At 40.1% G+C, this 24,125-nt stretch overlaps 3 protein-coding genes across 3 annotated transcripts in view; 2 read left to right on the top strand and 1 right to left on the bottom strand.

The window, feature by feature from the left end:
- Positions 1 to 12,107, top strand: part of LOC134670636 (uncharacterized) — a 96,759-nt gene extending 84,652 nt beyond the window's left edge. Inside the window, exons 5-14 of the mRNA XM_063528445.1 lie at positions 1,444 to 1,614; positions 3,206 to 3,356; positions 4,155 to 4,377; positions 4,870 to 5,037; positions 6,684 to 6,800; positions 7,152 to 7,244; positions 7,955 to 8,066; positions 9,352 to 9,550; positions 11,130 to 11,286; positions 11,810 to 12,107. Coding sequence (XP_063384515.1) covers positions 1,444 to 1,614; positions 3,206 to 3,356; positions 4,155 to 4,377; positions 4,870 to 5,037; positions 6,684 to 6,800; positions 7,152 to 7,244; positions 7,955 to 8,066; positions 9,352 to 9,550; positions 11,130 to 11,286; positions 11,810 to 12,062 — 1,644 coding nt within the window. The 3' untranslated portion in view covers positions 12,063 to 12,107. The remainder of the gene's footprint in view (positions 1 to 1,443; positions 1,615 to 3,205; positions 3,357 to 4,154; positions 4,378 to 4,869; positions 5,038 to 6,683; positions 6,801 to 7,151; positions 7,245 to 7,954; positions 8,067 to 9,351; positions 9,551 to 11,129; positions 11,287 to 11,809) is intronic.
- Positions 12,108 to 14,833: 2,726 nt separating this feature from the next.
- On the bottom strand, positions 14,834 to 19,019 carry LOC134670663 (uncharacterized). Its single transcript, XM_063528479.1, has 6 exons — positions 18,793 to 19,019; positions 18,032 to 18,179; positions 17,655 to 17,759; positions 16,717 to 16,837; positions 15,926 to 16,108; positions 14,834 to 14,983 (listed from the first exon to the last, which is right to left on the bottom strand). The coding sequence occupies exons 1-6, from the start codon at positions 18,891 to 18,893 to the stop codon at positions 14,883 to 14,885; spliced, it is 759 nt and encodes a 252-aa protein (XP_063384549.1). The 5' UTR covers positions 18,894 to 19,019; the 3' UTR covers positions 14,834 to 14,882.
- A 1,558-nt stretch (positions 19,020 to 20,577) lies between these two features.
- On the top strand, positions 20,578 to 24,016 carry LOC134670490 (uncharacterized). The gene is made up of 5 exons (XM_063528312.1): positions 20,578 to 20,711; positions 21,058 to 21,205; positions 21,728 to 21,851; positions 22,843 to 23,028; positions 23,829 to 24,016. Exons 1-5 carry the CDS (start codon positions 20,641 to 20,643, stop codon positions 23,996 to 23,998), a joined length of 699 nt encoding a protein of 232 aa, XP_063384382.1. The 5' UTR covers positions 20,578 to 20,640; the 3' UTR covers positions 23,999 to 24,016.
- The last annotated feature ends 109 nt before the right edge of the window (positions 24,017 to 24,125 follow it).

Below are 24,125 nucleotides of genomic sequence, written 5' to 3' on the forward strand. Positions count from 1 at the left end.
TATTACGCCCCGTGTTACAATGCTTTCCATCACACTTGCGATACAAAAAATAAGTTTAAAGACAAAAAACTGTTAATTTTGGCACTAGAAACTTCATAACTCCCTAGGGAAAACGATTTTTTTATAACTCCCGTTACGCCTGCGTGCAATTCCAGATTTACTGAGCGAGTGTGATGAAAAAAATATTTCATCACTAGAAAAGGGCATAGTTGAATTGTATGATTTCGTTATTGATTATCTACTTGTTAAATGTTAATTGCATTTTTTCACTTATCAATTGAGTCGCTTAACTTCAAACTCTGGTAAATCCATCTGTCAGATTATACGATGTTGGTATTAACGTATTAAGAAAAGGTAATATTTGCTGAAAGGGTCGAATGGATTTACCCGAGTTTGAAGTTAAACGACACAGTTAGTGATTACAAAACTCACTGAAATGTTAAAAAAAAAACAATATATTTTTCATGTTCAAAAGTGGCTATCAGGCTTAGCAGCAGACACTTGACTTCTTTTGTGAGATCCGGAGAAGCTAACCTTGAATCATGAGTCGATTTTATAGATCATAATATCTCAAAAATATATCCAGCCAAAAAGATTTATAGGCCATAATGATTTTTTCAGTTGTTTACCTACAAATCAACTGAAGTATTCATCCTGACATCTGTTGGTTTATTAATATCTTCGCGGATTTTGAATTTTTCGCTAGTCTGGGTAGGCGTGGCTCACTCCTCAATTTCGTCGCTTTGCAACAAGTTCATCCGTTCCACACCACAATTTTGGTGGCTAGCCGTAAGCCGTGCGTGGCGCTGCCGCTACCTAGCGGCCATATCTGTCCTGATCGTAACAGACGCGTTTTGTTAGAGAGCGAGTCTTCTGTACCTAGTACTATTATTTATTCTGTGGTCTGGGACGGGGATGTGTTCGTCTGTCTGAATCATACAATTATAGCGCATTTTCTTTATGAGAGAATATATTTATTAAGTACCTAAATCTCGTCTCGACCAGTTAACATAGATACCCTAGTCTTCTAAGATGTAGCATCTGACAGTCAGGACTCGGATTTCAATGGCAGACTTAAAAATGGAAGAAGAATTTTTGGCTTGTCATCATCATCATCAGACGAAGAACAATTGATCATATGCACTATTTACATAAAACACTAAATGTAATTCGTATATTATATTAGAGTATATATATGATAGTCTAGCTAGGAAAAGGATTTATCTTCACATTTAACAAAAATAAGTTTAAATTTTATAACTAGAGTTAGGTACTAAGCAAAAAGACATTATAATTTTTCCAATCTTTATGTGACTAGGAACAACTATTAAACTTAACACAAGTAAGAAAGCATTGCATTACAAGTAAATAAAACATTCAATCTAACTCAATAATTTTTCAACTCTTGTTTTCAAAAAACTTACCAGATTTTTTAAATTCCAGAGTGAATCCTGCGACTCCGGCGAATGGGGTTGGTCAGGCCTTGAAGAGGCGGGATGCGGGGGGCCGAAGATCCCCGGCCTCGTGTCGGCCTGCCTGGCGCATCTGCGGCGGCACGGCCTCAGAACCATTGGCCTCTTCCGAGTGTCGGCCTCCAAGAAGAGGGTTAGACAGGTAAGGCCGAAAATGTATGTATTTATGTATAATCTGCATCAAAATCAGACTAGGCGTTAAACTGTTGCAGATGCTTTTGAACGCGAACTGTCGAGATAAATCTGTAATTGGAAAAATATGCTATAATATTTGAATTTGCTTTTGAATATTTTGTAATTGATGGCTGATTCTGGAATTTATGAATAACAAGCAGGTGTTAAACTTTTTTACTAATTTATTGATTATTTCCAAAGCAGATCCCATAAACTGTTCTTAAGATTCCGTTTTAAACTTACCCTAACTCCAAAATTAGGTCATACAGAGTGTACGAGAAACGGCTAAATCCGTCGATTTTATTCCCGACTGAAGTATCGAATGGGCCCCGTATCGATCGATATAGATTCGGACGCTTCTGACCTGGCAACGCGCTGTGAATAGCCAGTGGCCGATAGCCGATACTGTCTTAATATTTTGATGAGGTTTTGATGCTACTTTGAAGCGCATTTCGCTCGTCTTTAGGTTGCTTTTCCATTGAGAGAGAAATGAAATGAAATGACCCCTCAAAACCTTATCAAAATATTAAGAGAGTATCGGCTAGAGATGTGCCGAGAGTAAAATACCATTACCGGTATTTTACCATTTGGGAATATTACCAGTAAATTATCATTCTTCCCGGTAATATTCCCAAAAGCGGGTAATATACTTGAGATGTGCGGGAATCAACCAATATTTCCATATCATATTGATTACATGCAGCCGATGCTATTGGTTGATTCTTGCACGTTTCCTCATCGCTACTTATCTCCGCCTCAGTGAAAAGGCGACCTATAAGCGCTCGAGCTGCCTGATAAATAAGATACGAGGTCGTATCAAAATATGGGGAAAACAATATCAAATTTTTATAATCAAATCGATCTTCTTAGCCACTTTGATCGCCAAGATTGGATTATATCTTCAATTTCATTCTGATGCTTCATGGCAATGAAAGTGTGTTTACAAAATTTCGCCAGCAACTTTTTTATGCTGGTTGGATTCCAGCAAAAGATACGCAGTAAAGTTTTTACGATTTGAATCGTGTAATTGTTTTAGACAATAAACAACGCAATGATGGAGGAATATTCCGACTTTTCAACACAATTAAAGTTATCAAAGAAACCGATCGTCAAGAGTATTATGACTCAGATACATAAGCTTTCCTAACCTTGCAGAAATTCTAGCAATTCCCATATAATACCAGGAATGTAGGTACAGTCAACTGAAAAAATGTGTCCCATAGTTCTTAATGCGCTGACATAAGAGCTATGGGACATATTTTTGTGAGATGATTTGTGCACCAGTATTTTTACAACTGTAAAAATACTGGTACAGTCAACTGACTGTACCAGCATTGTCCACTTTTTTTCTGTTCTATGCTTGCAGTTTTCCTATTCCTATCCGTATAACATTATAATCGAGAAAAGGCACTTTCAGGCCCGCGAAAGGATCTTTTATCAATCATCATCTCACGTAGGCAAAGTCACAGGCAGAAGTATTATGTAAATTGACAGACATTATCTATTCAAAGACATTACCAATACAATTTCCAGTGTTCAAGTGTTTGTTGATATTTCAGCTCCGTGAAGAGTGGGAGAGAGGACAAGAAGCGGCGTTAGACGCGGCGGTGTGTCCCCACGACGTCGCCACCTTACTAAAGGAGTTCCTCCGGGATCTACCAGATCCACTGCTGTGCAGGGATTTGTACTCTGCCTTCTTGTGTACTCAAAGTAAGTATGTTTTTGGTCATGCTAAGCTCAAACACCAATAACTTGACGGGTTTCAAGTATTCAAAGCTGTTTATTATGCAAAGTAAACTTTGGAGATCGCATCGAAAAAGCTCTTGTGTAGGCAAAATATTGCTCTTGAGTGGGCAATTAACCAAAACTGCACAAAAGATGGGTCGATATGTATTATCCAGCTCCGAAATTAAAGATAACTAGGTAGGTAAGTACCTTTTGCCTGCTCAGTAACTTAAATTCTATGAAGATTCTAAAAGAATGGGCGTCTGACGATGTTCGATGATATAGTAGGTAGGTAAGTACCTAGTAAATTCCCAGCAACCATCCAGCACCAGATTGTCCATTGGTAATTTGACAGCTGCGATAAAGTTCTTTACTCTTTCTGTTATGACTGTTATGATCTTTTTTCTTGCAGTATTCTATTTTAAACGTCAGATGAGTACACCAGAATATTTTCATACAGCTTACCTCTTTCCTTGTTAATCTTTGCTACGATTTTGAAATACGTTTTTTATACAGTACTTCTTGTGTACTTAACCCAGCCCTATCCGTTACCTCTATACCTACATAAAACAGAAATGCCATTAGCCTGGTAAGGGGGCCCACTGATTAGCAGTCCGCAGGACGGTATCGGCCTGTCAGTTAGAACAAAATTTTGACAGTTCCGAACAACTGACAGGCCGATACCGTCCGGCGGACTGTTAATGAGAGGTAAATTCAAGTTAGTAAGTACCTTTTTGCATGCGATTAAGTCCCGTACTTAAATCATAATCTTAAAATTTCCAGAAATTCGCAACCGTCGGCTCCAGTGGGAAGCCCTCAAGCTAATAGTCCAACTGCTGCCCGCAGCACATAGGGACACCCTGAACGCATTACTGTCCTTCCTGTCGCAACTGGCTACGCACTCTGAGGACGACAGACAGCCTGGCAACAAGATGGATGCCGCTAATCTGGCTACGATCTTCGCGCCGAATATACTGCATAATAATAAGCCTAATGAGGCCGCTAGGTAAGTCTTCTACTTGCGCAAAGAACGTTACTTTCCCATTTACAATATTAAAACCCATATTGTTTAAAGTCATAAAAAATTTCTTGAAGTTGAGGAACAAGATGGATAGGCAAACAAAAAAATGTTTATTCTTAGACGTAGGAAGGAGGCCTGGATTATAGAAGGGAAATGTAAGTTCAGAGAGGTATCGCTATGTACTTGATTTGAAGAAAACTGCAATCAACCTCTATCTTGTCTGGTTTTTCCATTGAACCGATTGAAAATTTACGTATAATTATGTCATCAGCTATATAAATAATCAATCATAATCATATTTTATTTTTATTTCATTCAATCTAAGTAATACATAACACAAAGGGCTGAGACCTTCTAGTAGTTAGGTATATTGTACCCGTATCAGAAAGCCTCGCTCAAAGCTTCCTCATAAATCCTTACACATAAAGGTACAGACCTTTTCGTTAAATGTGATCATAACTTTTCCAACAATTCCAGTGCGGAACAGCTATCAGAGCGGGTAGACGTGATCAACGTGGTCCGGCAACTGATCGAGAGACAAGGAGAGTTGTGGACGTTGCCAGCAGAGTTGCTGCATGAAGCCTACATCCATCTGGCGCATATGGCTCCAGCACATTTGGACTCTTTGCTGCTGCGGAGATCAGAGTAAGTACTGAGTGGGGATTCCTTAAGAGGCATGAAGGGGTATTAATAGATTCCCTAAATTTAACGTGTGTGCATAACACGGTCAGTAAAACAATGAGCATATACAGTGAAACCTGGTTAACTGGGACCTGGATAAGTGAGAAACCTCTATAGCTGGGACTCATGGTGCGGTCCCGACACTTTAGCACTGAATTACCTCTGTTACTGAGAAATACGAACCTCTATTACTGGGATTCGTTATTGTGATTTTATAGTCACATTTACCTCTATAACTGAGACAGAGAGTGTATTTTACCTCTTTTACTGAGACTATATTTATAAGATTACATTTTCCTAATTGTTTTTTGGAATTTTATAGGGAATTGACTTCTGTATCTGAGATAACGTCAATCTATGACCTCTCTAACTTGGACTTCATTGAACAATTTCCGTATTCTTACTAACTCTTAGTCAATCCACAGATTCCGCATTTGGCTAATTGTGTCTAAACAACTTCAAGTTTGATTTAGTTAATTTATGTAAGTAGTTAAAACTATCGAAACGAAAGCTGAAATTTTGATAAGTAACACGAAAAAATCAATTTTTGTTTATTAAATTTCTAATATGCATTGAAGTCCATATCAAATTTAATTTAATTTTGAAATATCTATCCTTTGGAGAATCATTCAAAATTAATTCAAAGAAATATTTAAAGAGACTAAAAAAATATTCAGGGACAAGTATTATTTTACCTTATTTATTTTTAAAGATAATTACTAAATACCCTATTAACCACCTCTATAACTGAAATATACTCTATTCTCACCTCTATTAATGGAACCCTCTGTAAATGAGACAGAAATTTATTTGTACCTGGCTAACTGGGAGCCTGGGTAAGTGGAAAACCTCTTTAAGTGAGACAAATTTGCTCGCCCCTTGAGATCTCACTTATCCAGGTTTCACTGTATATATTTTTATTACCATATAGGAGTATCCCACTGCTGGGCAAAGGCCTCCCCTCTTTCCCTCCATTTGGCCGTATCCGATGCACACTCCCGCCACTCTTTACAAAATGTGTCATGCATATTTTATGATTAGAATTTTGAAAGCCAACCTAAGTCATAAAGCAAAAGAACCATGTGTCCAAAAACTATTGTAAGTAGGTATTTTAAATAGATCTACTACTAAAAGGATGACCCTTCACTAATGCTCCTAAGATTTTGTGGATCAATGTGGAAGAAAAACTTGCCCACCTCTGAGAGATGAAAGATCTGATAATTTCAACCAATCCCGTCAACCACTTCTTCTTCTCAGCATATTTGCGTCCACTGCTGAACATATGCCTCTTTCATGGATTTCCATGTTGTTCTGTACTCGGCAGTTCTATGCCAGGTCGGCCAGGTCTTTCTAATGTCGTCCAACCATCTGGCTCGTGGTTTTCCATCCCTCCGACTTCCCAGTCTAGGTCTCCAGAACAGTACTCGCTAGCCTCATCGGTCGTCATCCCTGCGACAGATATGGCCGGCCCATTCCCACTTCAGTTGCGCAATTCTTTTGGCGATGTCGGTAACTTTCGTGCGTTGGAGAATGTCCTCATCGTCCACCACTATCGTAACCATACCAGTAATGACTTCGCTTTTCAAGACGGTTTAACTTATGTGTTGTAGATGCGCGGCGGAGGCCAAGGAGTCGCTAGCGGACAGCGCGGCGCGGCGCGTGTGGTCGAGGGAACAGTTCCTGCACGGCGCCGCTGCTACCGGCGGACCTAATATGGGAACGCCCAGGTAATGCCTTCTTTCAACAACTTGTTTGTGCAAAAAGTATACAATTTTTTTTCTATTTTGTTGTTGTTTAGTATAGGTGAGGTCCCTATTGAAGACCAGCACCACCGATTGCCGCGGCATTGTGCTGAATGGGGTCCTATTTTAGCGTCCAATGTTTTTTTTATGTCTGCATGTTTTTTTTATATACCTATGTAATATGTTGTGGCGTTAAATAAATGTGTTTTCTTTCTTTCTTTCTAATGCCGCCAGAAGATGTATCTAAGCAGGTGTGGCCCTTAAAACGATTTTAACATAACTTTCAAGCGCACCTACACTATTTCCAAGAGAAATTTAAGTAATTGTATTCCGCAGTGAGAAGACGTATTCGCGCAGTCGACGGACGCGTGAAACTGCGTCGGACACTTCTTCGGGCTCAATCTCGTCCGCCATGACTATTATGACAAGGTAGGAAAATAAGAAGCCAGAAAATGTTTGATATCCTACCTACCGTAAGTACTCGTAGGTACTGCCCTGTTACATTTCTTATGTATGTCCAATATCTTAACACCGAACCTTAAGGGGCCCACTGATTAACAGTCCGCCGGACGGTATTGGCTGTCAGTTGTTTGGAACTGTCAAAATTTTGTTCTAACTGAATAACAAAATGAATTGAAAGTTGAAATAACAAAACATCAAGATGGCGAGCGTGATCCGTCAAGAGGAAATTCAGCGCACCATTGAGTCTATGCTTACTAACCTTAAGAAAGACAGTGCAGAGAGAAAGACGAAGCCCGAATATTTTAAGAAACGGTTAGACCAGTTGAGTAGCTTGTGACGAGAATTTGAATTTAATCATGAACAGATAGGAATGATCGAGAGTCAGTCTCATCCCTACTATGCGAACCGTACTTATGAAAGCGCGAAACAGACTTATTCAGTGCTTGCTATCGAACTGAATTACTTGTTGTTTTGTAATTCTGTTCTGTTGTTCGATACCGTCCGGCGGACTGTTAATCAGTGGGCCTCTAGAAAGATCCAGGTCACTATTTCGACAGTCGAAAATAAAGAAATCTTTAAAGAAGAATTCAGATGACATCTACAACAAACACCCACTTAAAGGAGGTCTTTCGTTAAACTGTAGGTATATTTATTAATGCAAAATGCAATTTGTGCAGAGTCAGAAGCAGTGCAGAAGAGTGCGGCAGCAGCGGCGTCGTGTGTCCCCCTTCCACCGCGCGGAGCGAATCCGCACCGGATTCCAATGACTCCGCCAGTGACTATAACGAGGTACAGTACAGACATACCCCCTTATTCATAAACGTTTACTAAAGTTGACAAGCCGATAATAATCGTTTGTCCTTTTCCGACGTATTGGTATGATGGAAAAGGACAAACGATTATTATCGGCTTGTCAACTTTAGTAAACTAAACGTTTATGAATATGGAGGATAGTTAGTTATTCGCGGACGGACTAGAACACAAAATGACTAGTGTAAAGTTGCTAACACACTATCGCACCGCACCAAGGTCATTGTGGGACGCACCCATAAGTAAGAGGGAGAAAGAGATATCGCTTTCTCCCTTTTACTTATGGGTGCGTCCCACAATGACCTTGGTGCGGTGCGATAGTGTGTTAGCAACTTAACATTTTGCCTATATCGCTCTTAGTCTACATCGCGAACGGTCCAGAACGCAAAATGCTTACATAATATTTCGTCGTTTTATCTTTACGTTAGCGATGTCGACGGAGCCCCGCTACCGCGGGGCTTCTATTCTGTGCGGTTAGGCCTTCGGCCTTTTGAAGATAGCTAACGAACCTAACCTATCTGTGTGATATAAAAAAGTGGTCATTTTGCGTTCTAGACCGTTCGCGATGTAGACTAAGAGCGATATAGGCAAAATGTTACACTAGTCATTTTGCGTTCTAGACCGTATACCCCACAGTTGCGCTAAGAACAACGTCACACAGTGTGTGAAGACTTGTCAGACGTTAACGGCCGTGGGACGTGTAGCATCTATTGACTTAGAGTCAGATTTCAATGACTTACCCAGTTATTGAAAAGGGATACAGCGGCAGCGGTACTATGAGATTTCATAGAACACAAGGAAGGAAATCCGTACAAGAAAATGTTCAATATGTTTCTTTAATCAAAATGTTAGAGTGCCTAGACCTAATATACGGTGATGTAGGTGATAAGAATTTGCGGGTTTTAGGGTTTTAAAAGAGTACGCACATATGTAGGTAACTGAAGAAAATACTTAAACTTATTGACACGGAGGAAATTGGATCAAGCCTATAAACCTAGTGTTTCTTAATCCGAAGTAAAATCTTAAAAAAATTTAAACCTAAAGGTCGTCGTTTGACAGTAATCAATCAAGCCTCGGATCCAAGGGGATATACTTACTTAACGCAAACCAACTGACGACTGAAACCATAGTGCTATCTCATCTATACCCTTGTTAAGACCAACCAAGAGTGAAAGAGATAGCATTATGACCTGACTCGCCACTTAGTATTGCGGCAAGTATAGTGGCGACGGAAAACTAAACTACTTACATGTATTGTCTCCAGACGCTGGGCGGGTCGGACGACGACAACTACGTGATCACCGCGTCCCTGCACATCCCGGCCGCGTTCCCCTCCCCGGCGGCGGGTGGCGGGGGTGGAGGGGGTGCGGGCGGCGCGGGGGCGGGGGCGGGGGGGGCGGCGCCCGGCCCGCGCCCCGCCGCGCCGCCGCGCCGCCGCTCCACCTCCGGCTCTGAATCTTCAGGTAAGTCTCTTTTTCTCCAATATGCTCGGAAATGTACACCTTACTGTAGCAAAAATAGTACGGGAAGTTCTTCGTTAATGTCAAACTCTAACTAAAAAACATCAAACTATCGCTGTCCTGTTCTAGCGGACGGGAAGTAAAAAAACACTACAGTAATAACTTATTACTGTAGTGTTTTTTACTTTTTAATAATAAAAAACGCAAACAGCCAATTATTATTGCCGCGAGCCGCTTCTACACGACCCGATCAGCTATCATTTCACGTGTATGATCGTGCGAATACTGCTTAATAAAATCAAAGATTATTTTTATATTTTTTTAAAATCTCATCCGTGTTCATAAAGCTTACATAGTTTGTCAAAGGACTTTCTCATTTCAAACATAGACAAAGAGAATCATACTATCTTTGTCTTACACTAGTACTAGCACCCAAAAGAAAAGGATGGGTGTAGTTTTCCTGGTTCTTACTGACTGAAAAGTTGGTTTGACAAACTATATTGCGCAATTATATTGAATGAACGAATATTGAATGGTACTGAATGGCAGAATAAGTTTGTGCCTTTAACTTTTAAAAATTAATTAAAGAGGGAAATTGTTTTTGACATTTTGGATGTGAAGGTTTGACTTGAGTGATGCTTGATGCTTAAATAATAATTATTTTAGCTTATTTCCTCGCATGTTTGGAGAAAAGCACTATATATGCCTCGGCAGGAATAGCAATTCGTGGATTCGTCTTCTTTGTCAAAATCGAAACTCATCCGCGAATTGCCCTTTCCCGGCCTCTGCAATAATGTACTATTCCTCCACATCCTCAGCTCCTGCTGTGGAGCCCAGAACGCTTTCTGACTTTTCCTCCTCTACCTACTTCACACGATTTTCTGTATCCTTTTTTTGTGAAACTATTATCGAGCAGGTCATCCCTCGCGACTCGGAGTAATTAACAATGGAGCCGCCATTAACAGGCATTCCCCTCTGTCGAAAATAGGCGGCCAATGGTCAACCATATGTATGGACTGACGTTTATCTGACATGACGTACCTATACATTTGATGTGCCCCTCCCCCGCAAAAAACGGCAGACTATTTTGTACCGAAAATTTTAGACATGGCGTCTCCGTTGTTAATTACTCCGAGCCTCGCGATGTCCAGTCAGCCCTTCCCCTTCGATCACAAAAAACACTTCTCTTTTATTGTTGCCTTCTTTATCTGCCTTTTACGAGTCTTTTGCTTCTTTTACCTTACCTACATGTCGATAAAAAATGTTTACAACCCTACAGCAATTTGATATGTTAATAGCAGATTAACTTAGGTAATGGGGCCCACTGATTAACAGTCCGCCGGACGGTATCGGCCTGTCAGTTGTTCGGAACTGTCAAAATTTTGTTCTAACTTACAGGCCGATACCGTCCGGCGGACTGTTAATCAGTGGGCCCCTTAACGCGTCATTTATTTATACGATCAAGATCTCTTAACTCTGATTACGTTCAATCCCCATTACTTTCATTGCCTGACATCAAATCATTTTGATCAATTTTCTCCATAAAATAAAAAGGAACTTAAAGGTGTTTTCTCGTTTGCAGCCAAACGTGATTCAGCGGTAGGCTCATCACCAGCGTCAGCGTCAAGCGCATCGTCACCACCAGCGTCGCCGCCACCGTACGCGCTCCGCGTGACATTGACGTCCACAGGAGAATTAAGGAGGCCAGCGGATATCGACCGGCTTCTGTCGCTAGGAAGGTTGGTACTGATATCTTATGGAAAAACTGCATCGTCAATGTCATTGTGCCTTCGAGCCACTGCAGACTCATTGCCGACTTCAAAATTACCCTGGCTATTTTGTATATAATATTGACAAACGACAATGTCTGATAAAGTCTTAACCTCTACTTGATTTCGGGTCAAAAAGTTTAGATGCCCTGCCATAAATGACAAAATATGGCCTTATCCACACTTGAATTTCGAAGGCTGCTTACTATCTTATTTGAACCAAAATACCTGTCGTAATTGTTTCACTGAATGGTCTCATGGGAAGATCAGCGCTGGAAGTCGCCAGCAACATGCTGAGGTGAGACCGTGAGACCATTTCGTGGAACTTTCTCTTTTTTCATGTTTCTCTGCTTGTTTAATTTCCTTTTTTGTGTATGTGCTCACGAGTAAAAATATTTCTATTCTATTCTATTTCTTGAGAAACCCCGAAGCCGGAAAGCGAATACAGCTTTAAATATATTTGCACTTAGTTATACAATATATTTGCTTACAGAGAACGCAACACATCAGACGCTCGCGCGGTCATCCTTCGTCAACACGACGAGACCACCACGCCACACCCCGTCACGCGAACCAGAAACTCATCACACGACACTCATCCTGACACTAAAGAAGACAAAAGAAGGCCGGAGGAGAGAAGAGAAGAGAGGAGGGTAGAAGTTAAGCAGGAAAAGAAGGAAGGCACGCTCTATAAGCGAGGGGAATTGATTTCGAGCGCTCGGTCGCCCCGGTCGCCGACTACATGACATATTCTATACGTGTTTTTATACATAAACGTCTATTTATCACAACGTCGTTTCATTTATAGTATTTTATGCAACCGTTGTTTAAGAGGGGTCAAAAAAGGCGAGTGGCGTGAGTAACAATTTGAGGCGAAGCCGAAAATTGTTAATAAAGACACCACGAGTATTTTTTGACTCAGTTAAACGACGTTGCATACAATACTTTTTCTACGACCAATAGGCCAAGCAATAAGAAGTTATAGAGGGAAATGCTAGGAACACAATTTTTGACTCCGTAGCTTTGTTTGGACTAGTTAGGAGGTGAACATATCAAAAGTCCCCGGCCGTAGCCCCGGTGCTGGGGGTAGAGAGGGGAAAGAAGGTCTCATTTTTGGGTTTTTCACTTATATCTTGGAAACTTTGCATCTTAGCGACATGACTACTAAGACAAACCAAAAGCTGATAAAATTTGTTACAAGTTTTATTCAGTCAAGTTTTTCGATATCTTTAATAGTTTTTGAGATTTCCGCTCTTGAAAGTTTATTTAAGGCTTTCAATTTTATCTTGATATCTACATTAGTGAAGCTCTTAGGCCGTGTTTGGTATCATTTTCGTATAAGTCGGGGGTGCTGAATTCATTTTTGGTATCACATTGACACCATTCCTAAGAAAAAACATGTAAACTTTAAACAAATATCTTTTTTTTTTAATTCCTCTTCACGCTTAAACCGCTCAACCGATATAATTGAAATTTGGTGTACAGATATTTCGAGTCCCAAGACAGGATATAAGATACTTTTTATCTCAATAATCATCCTTTAAAGTTGTGAAATGGAGTATGGGGGGAATTCAACTTCGTCGACGAAACTGAATTCCTGAGGTTAATACTGCTTAAGGTAAGGTTTGAAGTCATGTTTGGTATCATTTTCATCTAAATCACAGATGTATACCACCCCAAATTTCATCTAAACCGGTTCAGCGGTTATTGACTCTCCATACAAACTTCCACCCCACTTTTCACACCCTCAAAAGATGTTTTTGGTTATAAAAACTATCTTATGTCCTTTGTCGAGACTGAAACTATTTCTATACCAAATTTCAACGAAATTGGTTCAGCTGTTTAATCGTGAAGAGGAATTTAAAAAAATATGTTTTTTTAAATTTTGGTTTTACTTCGAAATAGTGTCAATGTGATACCATAAATGAATTCAGCACCCCCGATTTATACGAAAATGATACCAAACATGGCCTAACAGCTTCACTGATGTAGATATCAAGATAAAATTAAAATCCCTAAATAAACTTTCAAGAGCGGGTATCTCAAAAACTATTCAAGATATCGAAAAACTCGACTGGATAAAACTTGTAACTAATTTTATCAGCTTTCGGTTTGTCTTAGTAGTCATGTCGCTAAGACGCAAAGTTTCCAAGATATCAATGAAAAACCGAAAAATTCGACCTTCTTACTCCCCTCTATCCCCCAGCACCCGGGCTACAGCCGGGGACTTTTGATATGTTCACCTCCTAACTAGTCCAAACAAAGTTACGGAGTCAAAAATTGTGTTCCTAGCATTTCCCTCTACAACGTTTTTTGAGCATTCATTTCCTGACCTACAAGCACTTTGAAATAAAATTGAAAATTTAACAAATATTTTTAATTCAAGAAGTAGCAAAAATGTAGGGTACGGGCGGGAAAGAATGAATGATTGAATGAAATTAAAAAAAAATATGTCTATGGTTCACTTATTTGTCAGAGATGACATTTAAAATTAGGTTGGCAACACTGTATTTCATTCAATATTTTTTAAGTGGTCATTACACGAAGTATCGTAAAATCGCCAAAAAGATACTGCGTGTATGCACAAATTCTTTTTTGGGGAATAGACTAAAGACTCGTCTTGACAACTATAAGGTAGGGTTTTAAAAGTGTGTGCACTGCACGACCATTTAAATGACAAATAAAAGTACGGGAGTAGAAAAAAGTGCATAAGGCCTTTCTGAGCGTTTCTTTTATTTTGTGCCATTTTTATACTCGTATATTGAGACCTCTTTTGCCACTTTTAGGTATATCTAGACAGGATCGCGAGCCCTTTTCATCCTTATAGGAGAAAAAAAAAATCCTAAATTTTCCATACATTTTTCAAATCCTTTTTGTTACCGCCATACAAAGTATATGGGGAAATGGTAACACAATAGGAAAAAACTCTGGGACATTTTTTTTATCCCATTAGGATCGAAAGAGCTCGTGATGAGTAGAAATAACACAAAAGTGGCAAAAAAGGTGACAATATATAAAATGGCAAAAAATAACGCTCTTCTATCTATAGATAGTAATTCTAAAGAATTAGGTTAGAGTTAAATCCTGATGTTGATTGTCCTGGTGTTATACAGTAAAACCAGATTCCGACGTTGGGCTGCGCCAGCTTTGGTCGCCAATCAAAAAGAAAATAATAAATTATGAATATGACCTGGCGTTTAGCTCGATAGCCGTTAACGATTGGCATCTTAGCTAAGCTGTAAACAGCTATAAATATGTTGTAAGCGAACTGTAATGTCGGCTGTACACACGCGTCGAGAGCCTGTCGCTGAGAGTCTCTGCACCACTCCGATCCGATCGGAGAAGTGCGAGACGAGACGAGAAGGGAGTAGCATGTACACACTCGTTCTCGGGGTCTCTCGACGAGCTACAGCCCGCATTATAGGTACAGGCACCCCAGACTTTGTCCATGCAAAGTTGTTGGACTTATCTTAGGCGGAGTGTAGCAATTCATCAGAACAATAAAAGAAGGGAAGAGTTAGCAATGACGATACTTTATTCCTGATTTTTTTAGATTGTCTGTGTTGTTATCTCCTATGTAGCTTGTCTCTCATAATGATTGCTCCGAGCTTCGAGACTCCGTCTTGGTATTCCGTCTTGCCCATCGGCGGAACGGCTGATGTCGTCTCTGTGGAAGTTATTTTTATTAATATTGTCATGTTAACATTAATCCTTTTCCAGTCATAGCGACCACATACTCGCCGATAGAATTTCAACCTTAGGAATCGGATTTAAGGTTCATATTCGATTGGTCTTTCTTTACTTTTCAATTTCAATTTCAATTACTGTACCATGTCTCTTTTGTTCTATACCTACGATTCGAGTAGCTAGCCCCAGAAATCTAGCACTCTGTCTGGACAGATAGACCTACCCTGGGGTCGGGTAGGCCTCAACCATCTTTCTGCAGCCAACTTACCGTATTTCGCACGAGGATCGCTGTCTCCACCACCTCCCTGTTTGGAAATGGTCTTGGCAGTGGTCATCCGTTGTTTAGGTGCGACACGACACGACGGGTCTCCTGGCAACCTGGTTGACTCTACACCCGGGGTAGTTGTCTACTTCCACTTACAAACCTTTGAAATCCAGCAGCCATTCCAGAGTGCGTGAAAAGACCTCAGCAGCTGTTTTATTCGAAGAATGAAGACTAGAGATGCAACGTATAGTTGTTTGGCCGGCCTAACCATCGGCCGAATATCCGGTATCCGGCCAGGCAGCCACCGAATATTCGGCCAGCGGAACTTAGACCTACATTTCGGTTTTTCAGGTTTGACCTATTTCCTAGTGAACGTTCGCGCGGACACATTTCTAGGTTCTAAATGAGTGCGCGTGCAAGTCAGTGGAATGTTTAAATTGTTTTAAAATAATAAACAAGTAGGTACGATTATGATCAAGACTGTTTCTTAAATCCAATTAGTTTACTCAGAAATCAAGCAATGTTACTATGCGGTATCCGGCCGGATTGTAGGTCACTATCCGGTATCCAGCCGGATATTAAAATCATGGCCGGATAGGCCGGATACCGGATAGTAACCGGATATCCGGTGCATCTCTAATGAAGACCAAGACTTGCCGCATTTCGCGCGAGAATCGCTGACTCCAGCGCTTCCCTGTTTAGATATAGTTTTGGCTGTCGTCATTCGCTGCTTGGGTGCGACGCGGCACGGGTCTCCAGGCAACCTCATTGGTTGCGCGCAAGGTCCGGTGCCGCTTTCGTCTGCCGCTCGTTGGAGACCTTCGAATTGGGCGCCTGGACCTGCAAGTTGGGAAGAATTACTTAATACGTTCCTTAAATCAGTTTAATAAGAAAATAAACATATAGGATAGTAGATTGTAGGTTTTCTGCTTTTAAGAGAAACTAGCATAGTTTAGTGTCTAAATAAGTTAAAATAGAACCAAATCTGTCAACAAACGAAATAGATACAAATTTTAACAGCATTTAAGAGAAATAAAAGAGAGGATAATAAAATATCATTAGATTCATTAGTCTTATTGGAGTTATTGGCAATTTTAGGCCGAATGGTTTGTTAATTTAGAGTACTTGACGCACCACTACCCGAGCAATTATTATGAATATTATGATGATGAAGTCATATAGGTAAATTAATGGATCTTAACACTTCCAGGTTTGAGATATACGGAACTACGAGTATAATTATGGAAGTAAAAATTCTTTGGATGTATGTATTCTGGTAAAATTCCAAGTCATACCATCAAACAGAACGGCTACCGAGAAAACCGAAATTCGCAAATTGCGGGGATCTTTCTCTTTTACTCCAATAAAGGCGTAATTAGAGTGACAGAGAAAAATCCCCGCAATTTGCGAACTTCGATTTTCGCGGTTATAGCCCAGAGAACACGTACCGGATTCGCAGTAGTCGACCTGATACGTCGTTTTGTTTCGGTCGCGGTCTATTCTCTGTTTCAGCTCAGGAGACGCCTCGTTCTGCAGGATGCTGTACAGCATCGGATACTTCGATTGTAGCTGCACAAAAAATAGCAATGTAGGTACATGTTACGGTCTTTTCAGTGTGGTACCGAAATAAACTAGAATTTGTAATTATTTCAGTTTCCTGAGAAATATATGTCTCTTTGGGCACGATTCGGATTTTGAAATAGACATCTATTAGATATCTTTTAGACAACACCAAAATACGATAACGATATGTTTAAGATTTCACCTGTCAAATTTGACATTTGCGCGATTCTGGAGATACTCTTGAACGATTTCCACAGGATATGACTTAGAGATTCTATTCACATCTAATAGATATCTTACTCTATCTAATGTAAAAGTGACATTGGTTGCCCGAATTGCGCTGCAAAAGAGAACTAGTTGATATCTAAACTATAACGTATCTAGAATGGATCTAGTGAGTGTCGTCTCTTGTGAATATCTTGAAGTTCAAATACGGCAGTTTGTCGTTACTGGCATCCCTTTCTTACTAGTCGTTTCGTCACGTACTGAGAACTGTGATGATATGTGGATATGCTATTGCTTCTTCTTTTTCTTCGACTATGACTGATAAAGATAATATTGAGCACCGCGGTGATTCTTGATTCTGTCTCTCCAACGCACTGGACGACTCTTATTTCCCTAAATGTGTCGTTCCACGGCAAAAGGTACCTTATGGCGGCTGGCGCTTACGTCGCATAGTACCAGATTAATATTGGAGCGGCGTTAATAATAGCGTAAGCGCCAACCTCCATAAGGTACCTTTACACGTGGGACGTCACAAATAACCCCCTACACTGTCCCGACACTGTTAAACGTTTAAAATATTTCCACAAATGGTCATCACCTTGTCTAAGAAGGCGTTTGGCTGGTCGTAGCGAGAAGTAGGTGTTTCTGGAGCGGCTCCCACTTTCACCGGATACAGCTTGGGGTCTAGTAAGGGACCCATTATCTAGAAACAAACCTGATTAAGTATTTAGGTACTTTACATGTCTGGAACTACTATGAAATGATTTGGTTTAAAGTAGAAAAAAAATCCAGGCAGGGCTGTTTGAAAATTTTCCTGCTGTGGTGATTTTAGTTTCACCGCGAAAATAAAGTAATTCGCCAGTAACTGGCCACTTAAAGTAAGGTTTCAATAACTGGCCACCTTATACTAAAATTTTTGATTTGGGGTGGCAAGTTACTAAAAGATACGGAGTAGGTAAAAGAAGAAAGTGCTACCTCATTGCGACTCCATCCTCCCTCCTTGCCTGGCGGTAACAGCGGCATTTCGCCGCCGCTGTATTGAGGACATCGGCAGTCAGGGGGTCGGCTGTGCTGCATGCATGCCCGGAAGAAGGCCAGCTCTTGATCTGACATCTTGGCGATCCTGAGATTGAAATCAATATGAATTTAACCTGACTTATCACTGCTTCACCAGTTCAGGTCACAGTCTAAGTGAACTTCCAAAATATGACTGGACAGAATGGACAAGCCACCATGTCTAAAGAATGATGTAAATGGGTTCCGATTTGTAATATTTTTTGCTCTCAATCAAGGATCTTGAATACAAACTAGACATTCCCTCTAGATTTGGAATGACGTTCACATTCGTTCTCAATTGCCGTCTTTTTTGTAGAATACCTAATAATTCTCTTCAATGAAGTTGTACTCAGGGCCGTCTTAAACTATGCTGGGATCTCTGGGCACATTAGGAAAGTAAAGAAAGCTAATTAAACTAACATTTTCCTATTATGATCTTCTATTTATTATGGGTAATCAAATATACTGTTACTGTCTGTTCTTCGGGGCCCCCTGAGGATGGGGGCCTGGGCACGGGCCTCATGTGCCCTTATGGTAAAGACGGTACAGGCTGTACCTAATGTTTAATCCCTGGAAAGCAGCTGTTGACCTTCTTTCAAGGGCATCCACATGACGTCATTTATGGCTTTAGCAAAAAAATGCCAGATTGAAGCAAAAGGTCCTTGTCTTCCAATACTTACTCCCCTCCACCGCCAGGACCCCCAGGACCACCCCCAGGCCCGGCTCTTGGTAAGTTGGGCCATAGATAATCCTTCCTATACGTTGTCAGATAGTGATCCATGGCTCAAGCTTCTTGATTCTCGTTCGAAGAGTTGTGTATTTTGTTCCAGATTATTGCTAAATTTTTGTACATTTTTATATAAAATTTTCTATTCAAACGTCATTTCTAAATGCTTTGTGTAAACGATTGTCACAACACTGTGTGACAATCGTTGCTGTCTAGTTTTTGATTTTTCATAATGTGACTGTGACTGGTATCAAAAAACGTAATTTACATAAAGTTTACTGACTTTCTCGTGCTGATTTTTGGTACATTGGTGGTAGTATAATTAGTGATTATAAGCTTTTTATTTTGTACACTGTGTACCTAAATAATATTGGAGTTAGTACAGTCATTATAGATTTTGACCCGTGAATAATTAGTTCTTGGATTTTTTTTTCGTAGGTCCCTCGGGGGGGTCACTGGGAGTGTAAATTCAAAAAGTAGGCTTAATCAGGCTCCTGCGTATATTCAAAAAATGGTTTTTTTCCAAAAAAACGGTTTTTCTTCAATAACTCGGCCATTTTTGATTTTAAAGTAAAACCGTAAGGACAAAAACTGTAGGAAATTTGATTCTCTACAAGTTAGTCCAGTCATTATATCAAAAAAACCGACCCTTCCCGTGAATAATCAGTTCTTGGATTTTTTTTTGTACGTCCCTCGGGGGAATCACTGGGAGTGTAAATTCAAAGAGTAGACTGAATCAGGGTCCTGTGTATATTCCAAAAACGGTTTTTCTTGAATAACTCGGTCATTTTTGATTTTACAGTAAAACCGCGAGGACAAAAATTTTAGAAAATTTGATTCTCTACAAGTTGGGTCCTCACAATTTTTCTTCTCGGATCGATAGTTTGGAAATAAAATTTGAAAAAAGCGACAAATTCAAAATATTTTCAACATCCCGTTTATTTTCAACTTTACGACATAAATGAAAAGGACTAAACTTGTAGAGAATCAAATTCTGAACAATTTTGGTTCCCACCTTCTTTCCCCCAAAATCGATATTTTAGAAATTAAACCTGAAAAACGCGACAAATTCAAAATATTATCATTATCTCCTATGTTCCACGCTTTACGGCATAAATGAAGGGAAACGAAGTTGTAGAGAATCAAATTCTGAACAATTTTTGTCCTCACGGTTTTACTGTAAAATCAAAAATGACCGAGTTATTCAAGAAAAACCGTTTTTCGAATATACACAGGACCCTGATTCAGTCTACTTTTTGAATTTACACTCCCAGTGATTCCCCCGAGGGACGTACGAAAAAAACATCCAAGAACTGATTATTCATGGGAAAGGTCGGTTTTTTGGATATAATGACTGGACTAACTTGTAGAGAATCAAATTTCCTACAGTTTTTGTCCTTACGGTTTTACTGTAAAATCAAAAATGGCCGAGTTATTGAAGAAAAACCGTTTCTTTGGAAAAAAACTATTTTTCGAATATACGCAGGAGCCTGATTAAGCCTACTTTTTGAATTTACACTCCCAGTGGTCCCCGAGGGACCTACGAAAAAAAAATCCAAGAACTAATTAATCACGGGTAGGGTCGGTTTTTTGGATATAATGACTGTACTAAGTCCTTAAATTGGCACTTACAAATGTTATGTTACTTTTTCTGGACATCTACATTATCTAGGGAATGTAATCATTGAAATATTAAAAAAAACTTTAATATCTATCACGTTGAAGGCGTCGTAGTGACAATCAAGTTACTTTTATAAAATTATTTTATATAAATATTTTTAGTTATATTACTTATATAAAAATGTCTGTTTTCGATGGCGAAATAGAATACAAGTCTGTGTACATGGTGGACTACCTGAAAAAAGACAAACCGTAAGAATTCAATTGTATAAAATATCCATTTTGTATCGTGTCTTCCCGATAGTCTGCTTAAAAGTATAATCAATTATGATGTTTCCTCGAAGCTCCTAAAATCCTAGGGTACATTGATCCCATCGGGGTAACTTCGAAAGCGGGATAATATTTAAAATAGCAAATACATATCTAGAAAACTAGAAACCGTAAGCTGTAGGTACCTACCCCAGTTTGTTAATGATTATAAAACGCGTAAGCTGAGCGGTTGATAAGGTGTCTCTGTTCACTGCCAGATACAGCGTCAGTGAATCATATCATGCGATACATGAATTCCTTCGCATTAAAATTAAACTCTCCGCAACAGCCTGAGCCCTCGCCGACACGCGGTAGACGACAACTGCCTAATTGTAGGCCTCGACCGAGACTCGCTGAAGGCCCGCGACCAGCCTAGGAAAAGCCCTGATTTGCTGTGCCCTATCAACTTCGAGTACTACAAGGATGCTGTCGAACGGGTGTAGTATGAATTGTTCAGGCAAAATATTAATAGTTTTTCGTTTGGGATTGTTTGATCTATAGGTTTCGAGACAATTCCTGAAGTAAAGCCATTATAATAGGTCAGGCATCGAATGCTCAATTAAAGTTGTAGAGGGAAATGAGGAAAACAATTCTCCCCTATGCCGTGTTTAAGATTTTCGGTTTTTCACTTATACATATCTTGGAAACCTTGCGTTTTAGCAACCTACTTAGACAAACCAAAAGCTGATTAAATTTGCTACAAGTTTAATTTAGTCAAGTTTTTCGATATCCTGAATAGTTTTTAAGATATCCGCTCTTGAACGTTTATTGTGAAGACAGTGAAGCCGTGTTTTTGTATAAATCGGGGGTGCTGAATTCATTTATGGTATCACATTGACACCATTGCGGTAGTGTGCTACGGCTTTTAGCATCTTTACCTTCCGTCCTTCCGTCTAGCATATTTTTAAATTCCATGTTGCCAGCACCGGTGTTGACTGGCATTATACATATTTGTACAGTTCAAAGAGGATGAGCCGAAGTTGGTAGACATGTACATGTCCAAGGACATCGACCCAGTTCCCATCGACCACGCGATCCAGGACCTGAAACGAACGGAGTACCTCACAAAGTACTGCTCACGAGGTAAACCTCCTCGCCGAGGATAGGACGAGGTGCAGGAACTCGCATGCGAGTTTCATTAGGTACATTGCATTTCATTAGGTTGACGACCGGTCTGGCCTAGTGGGTAGTGACCCTGCCTGCGAAGCCGATGGTCCTGGGTTCGAATCCCAGTAAGGGCATTTATTTGTATGATGATACAGATATTTGTTCCTGAGTCATGGGTGTTTTCTATGTACAGTATGTACATATGTAAGTATTTGTATATTATATATATCGTTGTCTGAGTACCTACCCACAACACAAAAGCCTTCTTGAGCTTACTGTGAGACTTAGTCAATCTGTGTAAGAATGTCCTTTAATATTTATTTATTTATTGCGTTATTTGATCGGTCGGCAGAATTGATGTAACTAACCTCAATGGTCCGCAATGCAAATTATACAATCGCATGCGAGTTCGCGCGCCGCCCTAATGTGAATCTAAAGTTGTGTTACCTACGATCTAGCGAATATGCTGTTGGTGCGTTTTTGGTTGTATTCTGTCTAGTAATATTAATACTATACTTACCCACCAGTGTATCATAATAGGAGCAGTATCATATTGACAAATCCCTTAAATTGTCACATTTATAATGATACTTTTCATTCCCCTAAAGCCTAAAGGGAAACTGCGCCTACACACAGTCGGTCGCGATCTCCTCACGATGTTTTCCTTCTCGAAAGCTATATGTAAACATCAAATGATGTTTCATGTACATAAGTTTCATAAAATTCATCGTTTTTACATCTTATTCTTACTCTTTATCAGCGTTGTGCAAGTTGCGAGAAGTTTCCAAAAAGCTGGAAAAATTCTCCGAAATTTCAGGAAAAACATCGAAACAAAGGAAACTTTCTTTTAAAAAATTGAAAGTAATTAAAAAACATGATGATTTACCGAAATTTTTCCAAGGGGAATTTTTGCAAATGGCGTCATTATTTAATATCCTCATCACAAACCAATGAACTTACTTCCCAGAGCTCCCATTCATGTCCGTGAACCTGACGCGTCGGGCTCGTGCACTCCAAACCCTACGGCTTCCCGACGATGTCCACATTCCTGACACCACTCACACCGGATCCTATCGACGTCCAGCACCCGACAAATACAAGGACCCACCCAAGACGCTGTCTTTGAAACCGAAGTTTGACGATTCCTTACAAAGTGAGTGTAATTTGATCCACCAAGAACTGCAAAGTCTGCAGACGACCGACGACGACGCACATAGGGGTATTTGCCCCTTAAAGCTGGCCATTAGTCGACTGTAACGTCAAGATGTAAAATCAGTCCAAAATAAATTAGTTTAGTATATTAGGCATATTTAAGTAGTATTAAAAACGTTAAAAATAATTTTGGCCAGCTTTTTGGGTCAAATACCCCTATGTGCGACGGCCATTGTAGTGTTCTGTTCTGTTCTTTTTATTATAATGTTCATAAGTATCGCCATCAAGTCGAGAGTAGGCCAAAGGTGTGGCGCCATCGCTGAAAAGATGGCACCATTACCTTTGGCATATCCTCGACTAGATGGTGATACTTTTTGACATTTTACAAATTTAACACATATCAGTTGAAAAATAAGGATCAAAGTCAAATGGCGTTCTAAGTGTTAATATATCCCTCTATAATCTGTATCTTTAGGTATTTGAAAAAGTAAACAAAATCTACCCTCAAATGGCTCCTTAAGTCCTTAATTACATGATCAAATTAATGTAGGTTGAAGCAGGCGTGGCTTACTTCGCGATTTCGTCGCTTTGCTACAGGTAGCTAAAAGTACATCCGTTCCACACCAATTTTGGTGGCTAGCCAACGCCGCGCGTGGCGCTGTCGCCACCTAGCGGTCATATCTGTCCTAATCGTAACAGATGCGTTTTGTTAGAGTGAATCTTCTGTACCTAGTAGGTACATTTTTTATTCTGTGCTAGTCTAAATTCTCTTTGTGCATACTAAACCTTTGAATTCCCCAGGGGACCTGCGCCGAATCCTGCGCATACGCACCCCCGAGTCGTCTTACCAAGCGTACCACGGCCTTCTTGCCAAAGTGATACTGGAGAAGAATCCGTTCGGCAAGCCAAGGAAGGAACCCAAATACGGACATTGGCGTACACCGCATTACTACACCTACTATCACCTCTAGAGAAGTGTTTGCCTCATTTACTGTCAATGTCAGCAGCACATTAACATTTATATCTAACGGCCCGGCCACGAAATTGCGCGACCGGCGACGGCGACTGTGGCAAGCATAAGTGGGAACGAAAAGCCCG

The sequence above is a fragment of the Cydia fagiglandana genome, chromosome 14 (assembly GCF_963556715.1).
Source record: "Cydia fagiglandana chromosome 14, ilCydFagi1.1, whole genome shotgun sequence".
Lineage (NCBI taxonomy): Eukaryota > Metazoa > Arthropoda > Insecta > Lepidoptera > Tortricidae > Cydia > Cydia fagiglandana.

Excerpts from the sequence above, each read along its gene's own strand:
- LOC134670490 (XM_063528312.1), top strand. The coding sequence starts at position 20,641 with ATGTCTGTTTTCGATGGCGAAATAGAATACAAGTCTGTGTACATGGTG. Across the intron at positions 21,206-21,727 it reads ACAAGGATGCTGTCGAACGG|TTCAAAGAGGATGAGCCGAA; the intron begins GTGTAGTATGAA and ends ATATTTGTACAG. Across the intron at positions 21,852-22,842 it reads CACAAAGTACTGCTCACGAG|AGCTCCCATTCATGTCCGTG; the intron begins GTAAACCTCCTC and ends CTTACTTCCCAG.
- LOC134670663 (XM_063528479.1), bottom strand. The coding sequence starts at position 18,893 with ATGGATCACTATCTGACAACGTATAGGAAGGATTATCTATGGCCCAAC. Across the intron at positions 16,838-17,654 it reads CAAACGCCTTCTTAGACAAG|CTACAATCGAAGTATCCGAT; the intron begins GTGATGACCATT and ends TTTTTTGTGCAG. Across the intron at positions 14,984-15,925 it reads CGATTCTCGCGCGAAATGCG|AGACGACATCAGCCGTTCCG; the intron begins GCAAGTCTTGGT and ends TAACTTCCACAG.